An 8248-nucleotide genomic window follows, 5' to 3' on the forward strand; every position below is an offset into this window, starting at 1 on the left:
TAATAATGTACTCCACATATGAAGAAGAGATGTGTAGAGAATGAACAAGGATGTTGAGTTAGAAGAGCGAAAAAATGCAATAAGATAGATAATTTTTCATTTTTATGAATAAAAGTGTAAGTTGTAAGCACAATATTATATTTGGTACACCATCAACAAATTTCTTTCATTTGGCAGGAATCCTAATGCATTGTACGGATCTCAAGCTTGATGAGACAGACTCAATGGTAATAAAATTGGTCTAATCTAAGTCAAATCAAGCCTAAATACAGCTTTTAAAACAATTGGAAACTTTCTGACATAATTAAAAGGTATAATAGATTCTAAAGATGGTATGCTTATAGTCAAATCGAGCGAATTGGCAATAAAAATCCAATGCGACCAAAATCACTCAATTCTGACATCATAAGCCAGAAAAATGCCCATCAAACGTCGTCCGATCAAAGGGATCTTTATGGGTCTTCAGTTAAAGAGTGGGTGGATTCCTTCCTTATTTGCAACCTAAACTCTATAAATAAAGCTTTGCCTCTCTCATGAGAGGGGACCAAGTCCTTGGGGAAGAGAAAGACTATAGCCTGCAAAAGAGAGAGTTGTAGCCCTAGATCATGCACTATAGATATGACAAACTTCTGTTGTTGTCGTCGCATTCGCCCAACTGCGGCCGCTGCCACCATTATTCATCGCCTCTTCAAACCGCAATCACTTTTGGTTTCCATTACTTTAGGTTGCCACCACCGCTGCCACTGGTCGCCGCTGTCTCAGGCCGCCACCATTTCTTGGTCTTTGCTTTCAGACGCCATAGCTTCAGGTAGCCACTGCCTCTAACTGTCACCACCTCCACTTCGGGTTGTCATTGCCTTTGAACACAACAGGTCTCATTTCGGACCACCACCACTTTTGTTCGTCATCATTTTCGGCTGTCGGAGACACAATCGCCTATATCGCTTCCAGTTGCCTCTGCTTCTGATTGCCCCCGCTTCAGGTCACTGCCAAGTCCGACTGTTGTCGCCTTTAGTCACAATCACCACAGGCTGCCGTCGATTCCAAATGCCTCTACTTCCAATTGTTGACACTTCTTATCAGCGTGACTACAGCTTATCACCGCTTTGGTCGTCACCTCCAGCAGTCGTTGCCTCCAACAAACTTCTACCACTGTCATCTCTTCCGACCACCTTCAACCACTGCTGTCTCCAACCAACTTTGGTCGCCAACACCTCCAAGCAACTTCACCCCCCCCCCCCACCCCATCACCCCTAGCCCCACAACCGCCTCCAATCAACTTTATTTGTCGTTGTCGCCTCTGAGTGCTGCTAACTCCATCCAACTCCAATTGTCACCTACTCCATGAAACAAAGTCTCCTTTGAAGTGAATATATGAACTACGGAACTGCGACATACATTGCAAAGTAACAACACACCCCACTTATAGTGTCACGGCATCTTCTAAAGATGGTGTAACAATATATCATGAAGATGATGACTTTATCTAAACTCTTAAAGCTCCCTCCGCGCAACTTCTGACTCTGGCCACTACGGCCTATATAAATCATTACAACTTACCAGTACACCCTACGTGACTAACTATGATCTACGTGGTCCACAACTTGTACAACTTCCAACTCGGGCCCTTGCAGCCTACAAAAATCGTTGCAACTCACCATTATGGCCTACGTGACCAAATAAGGATTATTCGGTTCACAACTCATGCAGCTCCCAACTTTGACTCCCGTGGCCTACGAACATTGCACAACTCACCACTATGACCTACGTGACCAACTACAACTTGCATGGTTCACAATTCGTGCAACTCCAGACTCTATCCCAGTAGCCTACGGACATCTTCACAGCTCACCACAACGACGCATGTGACCAATTACATCCTACATGGTTCACAGGTTTGCCGCTCTTGCCTCCGACCCCTGTAATTTACGGATGTCTTCACAACTCACTACTACAACCCATGTGTCCAATTGTGGCCTACGTGATCACATCTTCTGGAGCTTTCTACAATGGTCGTTTTGACCAAACAACGCTCTTGAAGTAACCATCTGCAATCCACGTGGCCAATTACTATCATGGGTTTCAATTACAGCCTATATGATAAGCTAATGCTACGGCCGCCGTCTACAACATTCATAGTGGACTACTATCCTCATAGCAATTGAGTACAACCCTTATATTGAAAACTACATTCATTATAGTCATACTACAACTATTATCGATAAAACACTGTTATACATTTACAATGGTTATCTTTGTAACTTCATCTTCTCTAATTCAGGAGAAGAGTGGACTTGTGTACTCACGATTCATAGTGAATATTTTCAACTGGGTTAGGCTTCATTGTTTTTCCCTTTTCCGGGATTTTCCACGTAAAAATTGAGGTGTCTCAACTTGCTTATCTCTCTGGAGTCTTGTACGCTATGACAATAATTAATTAATCTATCGTCATGGACCTTCCGGCACACATTAACATTTAATTATTATTTTGTATCATAATTTATTATAATAACATAATTTTTAAGCTTTCTTAAGTTGTTTTTACCTTAAACTCATTTATTGGGATGATATAAAAAAAAATTATCATAATTATTCTCAGCTTAATCCAATCAGATTTCTGAACAAGATGAACCCCAAATCTTCTACGACCAATTTCCAAGGAGTATAAGCAAATTTTTATTAATGTGTAAGAGCCAGAGAGCAACTACCTTCAACTAGAGAATAATTAATTGAGATAAGAGCAAAAATTAGGTTCTCTTAGCAATTTTGATCACAATCTTATATACAAGAAGGTAGGTGAAGGAGAATAAGGATAAAAACCTTGAGATATTTGTTAGTGACTCCACCATTCTATCTTTTGATGTTAGGGAGTATGTAGACAAGGAGACATAGGAAAAGGTAATCATAGTAAGAGATGCCATGCAATTCCTTTCTATTATATGTGAAGGGAAGGATGTGGAAGAGATGGGAGATGTTAGACCATCTTTTCTTAATATACATATGGGTGATGGAAAGTTGGTAGTTTATCTTTGACATTGTACTAAAAATGCCCTTGTTCCTTCATCAATTTATGTCCATCTAAAATGTCTTTTTATTATGTAATAAACATAATACATTGTTTGCTTAAAAAAAATAAAAACCAATTTAATAAATTCATTTTATTATTGGTAGATTTACATACATACCTCATAATTCCTATGTATTGAGATATGTTAAAGTTTGTACATCAACTTTTGCATATATATATATATATATATATGTGTGTGTGTGTGCCACATTATGTACGCATAAAAATGCCTATTTCATTTTTTAATAGTTAGAATAGTAATATTTTTGATATGATATGAAACATTTCGGATGCAAATGTCGAAAGTAAAGGTTTACTTGTTAGATATGTAAATACATAATTGCTAGGCGGCACGTATAAATGCCCCCTTTTTTATTCGTATGGTCTATTTTTAAAAAGATAAATTTATCTCAAATAGCTGCAATTACCTCGTCCTATTGATGCAATCAAACTTACAAGGTTTTTGATTGATTGTGATTATATGTTAACTTAAAGGGGGCCTTTAGATACATACCACACAATTGTTATGTATTTACATATCTAACACCTAAACTTTAATATTTACATATATAGCGCACAAATTTTTAACATCATGTCAAAAATATCGCTTTACTAATTTTTTTAAAGTCTAAAGGTGTTATAAATTTAAATATAAAACTTTAGATGTTTGATATGTAAATCTATAAAAATTGTATGGCATGTGTGTACAATTAAAATATCTCCAAAGCCAAGCACAAGGAGAAAGAAAGACATGAAGAAGAAGAGGAAGAACAACACTCTACTCCATAAACTCTATTGTTATTACATTACAAAGATAGATACAACAGTTGTATATATACAAACATAATGACATGCTTATAAATAGTTCAAAGGGTAAAATAGCCATTACAGGCATAATACTATGCATGATATAAAGTGTCGTGTTTATGCAGGAAGTCCTAGCAACCACAGAGGCGTGGCCGAACATGCGGTGTGGAGGAGAACTAGGAAGAGCATGGATGAAGCGATTGAAGGAGAACATCAAGAGATAGCAGTTGTCATTTACCTCCCTTCAAGATGAAGATCGAGAGGTATGATAGTCAGCTTGCGAGTGAGATTTTGGTGTCTATTGATCAGAAGCACTTTGGTAAGAATATTTGGGACTTGAGTTTCTGACATAAGGTGTTGTAAGTCGATATGCTTGAGTTGTAGATGATCTCAAAGTGGTAGTCCATTTCAATATGTTTGGTTCGTGTGTGTAAAATTGGGTTGTCCGTTAAGGCTATTGTTACATTGTTGTCACTGAATAAAATAGTGGGAGGAAGCGTAGTGTTGCAGAGTTCTTGTAGAAGTCGTCTGCAAATTATTTTGGTGGCGTCTATCGCCAAGGCTCTATATTCGGCATCAGCAAAGGATCGAGACACAGTAGGTTGTTTCTTTGTCGACTAGGATATAAGATTTGGCTCAAGGTAAATACAGAACCTAGAGATGGATCTTATGTCAGTTGTATCGCTGGCCCAGTCAGCGTCTGTATAAGCAATCGAGCGACTAGGCGAGATGAATCCAACAAGCCTAAGATCACTCAATTTTGGTCGTTGTCTTCTCTCGGTCGTTGCCGCCTTCAAACTGTCATCGTCTCAGGCAGCCACCATTTCCAATTACTGCCACCTCCAGGTGTCACCATATCCAACTAGCTTTGGTCCACACGACCTATGAACATCATCATAGTTTGCCACTGCGACCCACATAATTTATATCTCATGTAGCTCCTAACTCAAGCTTCGCGGCCTACGGATATCATCACAACTCATCGTTATAACTTATATTACCAATTATGGGCTACGTGGTTCATAGCTAGTTTAGTTCCAGACTCTGGCCTCCGCAGGCTACTGACACTGTCACAACTCACCACTACGGCCTGAGTTACCAACTACGACCTATGTGGTTCATAGCTCGTTTAGTTCCCAACTTCTGCTCTGTAGCCTACGAACGTCGCACCTCTTGTCACTACGACCTATTTGACCAACTACGTCCTACATGGTTCATAGCTCGTGTAGCTCACGACTCCGGCTTACAAACGTGGGCACAGCTCACCACTACGGTCTATGTGACTAAATACGAACAATGTGATTCATAGCTCGATCAGTTCCCAACTCTTGTCCTCGCGGCCTATGGACGTCATCGCAACTCGCAACTATGACCCACATGACCAATTACAACCTACGTGATTCACAGTCACAGCTAGTATTGTTCCTAACTCTGGTTTCTATGGGTTATGGACTTCACCGCAGTTCACAGCTACTTCCCATGTGACCAACTACAGCCTACGTTGCTCACAACTCGTGCAACATTCTACCACAACATCAGTGGTCAACCGACGCTTCTGAGGCAACCATATGCAACCCACATGGCCAACATTCTACTCTGTGAGTCGCAACTGGTTTCTTCTATACAAGTTCGTGCTAGATTTCCTCACTATGCTAAGACGATAATCATTCACTCTGCCACCACGAATCAATTAATTAAGCTATTGTTATAATGAAATGATCACAAAAAGAACGAATATCTTAAAGATAATTAATAATAAATCACTTAATATAAAATATAAAATATTATTTTTTCTAAATAATTTTAACAGTTCAAAGATTTTTTTTTTTAATTTTATTATATATTAAATATTTATTTATTTATTATTTTTTAAACGAGCCAGCTCACTCACGGGCTGAGCCAAGTTGGGTCTGACTTGAGGTTAGCTCGTTAGCTCATTGATCTGAGTGCACGGCTCACAAATTGACTTGGCGTAATATAAATGATAGTCGAAGCCCTTTCCTCGAAAAGTCAAAAAACAGCAAACAGCATATAGACCATTAAAAGATGACGCGTGGAAGCTATAGACAAGAATGTGTCATACGCGCACTGTTAGCGTGTCAAAGCCAACAACCGGGACACGTTCCGAGTCACGGCTGCTTACTTGCCCGCAGCACTACCGAGACCGTTGCGTTTGTGAAGGGGGTCGTCGGTCGTCGCGCTTGCACGAGTTGGAAGTCTCCCACGAGTCTTTCCTAAAATTACAAATATGTACCACAAATATATTTTTTTTATATATCCAATAATGAAATTGAATATTTACTTAGATAAAATTTAAATCTTTAGATCATATTAAAAATATTTCATTAATATTTATGCATTTAGATATATAAATGTTTTATTGTGAATGTAAATTCCTCATTTTTTTAATGTTTAGAGCTTGCATGATGTTTTCTTGAGTTGATTGATGAAATTTCATCTCAAATTTTATTTTTGGATGAATTTATTGAATAAAGATTTATATGTAAATGGGCAACTTGATTTTATTTTCTTTGGTTTGAAGCTGAATTAAGAGAATGTTGTTCAATATAAAGATTAATGGGTTGGTTACCGATGCGAATGAAATATGTGATGAATATCTCGCTATTTTACACTTATTTTGCATATTTCATTATGTTATTATGTGTAAGGAAGGCATTTCTGTTTGTTTAGGGCATGTTATGAGTTTGGGGCTGCTTAGGAATGAAAAGGGACAAATTGGAGCGAATAATTTGAATGAGTGAGCCAGCGTACCCACACCGCCTTCACGACGTGCCCGTGTCATACAAACACTCGTGTTAACTACCAGCGCACCAGCACAATCGAAGGATGGTTTCCTATGGTCTGACCTACTACTAGAGAAAGAAGGTCATTTCTGAGGCCAAATTCTACTATTGGGTTTTGTAGTATAAGGACTAGATTCTTAGGAAATGTGTGACATCTGAAGTAGTCAACGGTATTATTAGGTTTTGTCATGATTCAGAATTTGGAGAGCATTTTAGAGGACTTAGAACTACATCTATGGTATTACAATCTGAAATTTATTAACCTACTCTTTTTAAGGATGTGAATGAATATGAGAAAGATTGTGATTGATGTCAACCGACCGATCTTCAGTCTCAATTCGACAGGGTTGCATCCGATCAATTAAGCGAGTCATTTGGTCTCCTGCCAATCGGCCCTCTTTAGTTGCACTTTCCTCTCTCCTAGTCTATTGGATCTCCTACCGATTCATGCTAGTGCATTCCTAATGTACATGTATCAGATAATTGTTAAAACTAATGATCTACCGACTCTCATGAATATGAAAATACGATCACATCTTGGTCAAAAAATAACAAAAAAATGAATCATAAAAACATCATAGTAAAAAAATTACTTTCATTGAAGGGGAGAGACGATTGAAGGTAATTATGGAAGAAATAACAATAACAATTTTATTTTATTTTAAATAATTTTCTTTTATAATGCTCGTGTTATTTCTTGTCGTTCATATATTTATATAATTTCAAGTTTTTTATCGACAGTGTAAATGCATTAAATTTGGATCATAAGTCCCCCAAATTGAGACCACTTCCACTCGTCTTGCCAATAAAACAAAGAAGAAATCCAAGTAATTGAGTGCATTGCAAGGGGCGAATATGTTAGATCTGCTAATAAAACAAAGTATAAATTCCCCACAAAGAGCAGCCGCACAGACTCTTCATCCCCCTTCTCCTCCTCCTCTGCTCTTCTCTTCTCTCCCACACCATCAACACCAAGCCAAATCCAATGAAGCCTCACCAACAAGAACAATCAACCAACCAAAACAACCATTACCAACTCCTCCAATCCCCCAAACTCTTCCTCAACTCCATCTCCTTTCTCCCCAAGATCCTCACTTTCTTCCTCGTCTTCGGCTTCGGCCTCACCTTCGGCATCATCTCCACCTCCTACCTCAATTCCTTCCCTTTCCCCTTCCCCTTCCAACCCTCCCAACTCCAATCCCCCACCCTTCCCCCTCATAACCAGTCACCACCACCACTCTCACCTCCGCCTCCGCCTCCGCCTCCGCCGCCGAGAGCTCGAACCGGTCTCAAAGGATACATCGAGCCAAATGAAATCAAACATGACATGACAGACGAGGAGCTGCTATGGAGAGCTTCCATGGCACCGAAAACAAGTTCTTTTCCTTATAAACGAGTCCCCAAGATTGCATTTTTGTTCTTGACGAGGGGACCTCTCCCCTTCGTTCCGCTGTGGGAGAAGTTCTTTGAGGGGCACCATGGCTTCTATTCAGTCTACGTTCATGCCGATCCCTCCTACAACGACTCCTTCCCGGTCGGGTCAGCCTTCCATGGCCGCCGAAATCCGAGC

The 8248-nt window shown here is 39.4% G+C and overlaps 1 protein-coding gene across 1 annotated transcript in view; it reads left to right on the forward strand.

Annotated features, from left to right (window-relative positions):
- Positions 1–7532: 7532 nt before the first annotated feature.
- Positions 7533–8248, forward strand: part of LOC110020443 — a 4751-nt gene continuing 4035 nt past the window's right edge. Inside the window, exon 1 of the mRNA XM_020718550.1 lies at positions 7533–8246. Within this exon, the coding sequence (XP_020574209.1) occupies positions 7664–8246 (583 nt within the window). The 5' untranslated portion in view covers positions 7533–7663. The remainder of the gene's footprint in view (positions 8247–8248) is intronic.

This window comes from Phalaenopsis equestris, unplaced genomic scaffold (genome assembly GCF_001263595.1).
Source record: "Phalaenopsis equestris unplaced genomic scaffold, ASM126359v1 Scaffold000002, whole genome shotgun sequence".
NCBI lineage: Eukaryota > Viridiplantae > Streptophyta > Magnoliopsida > Asparagales > Orchidaceae > Phalaenopsis > Phalaenopsis equestris.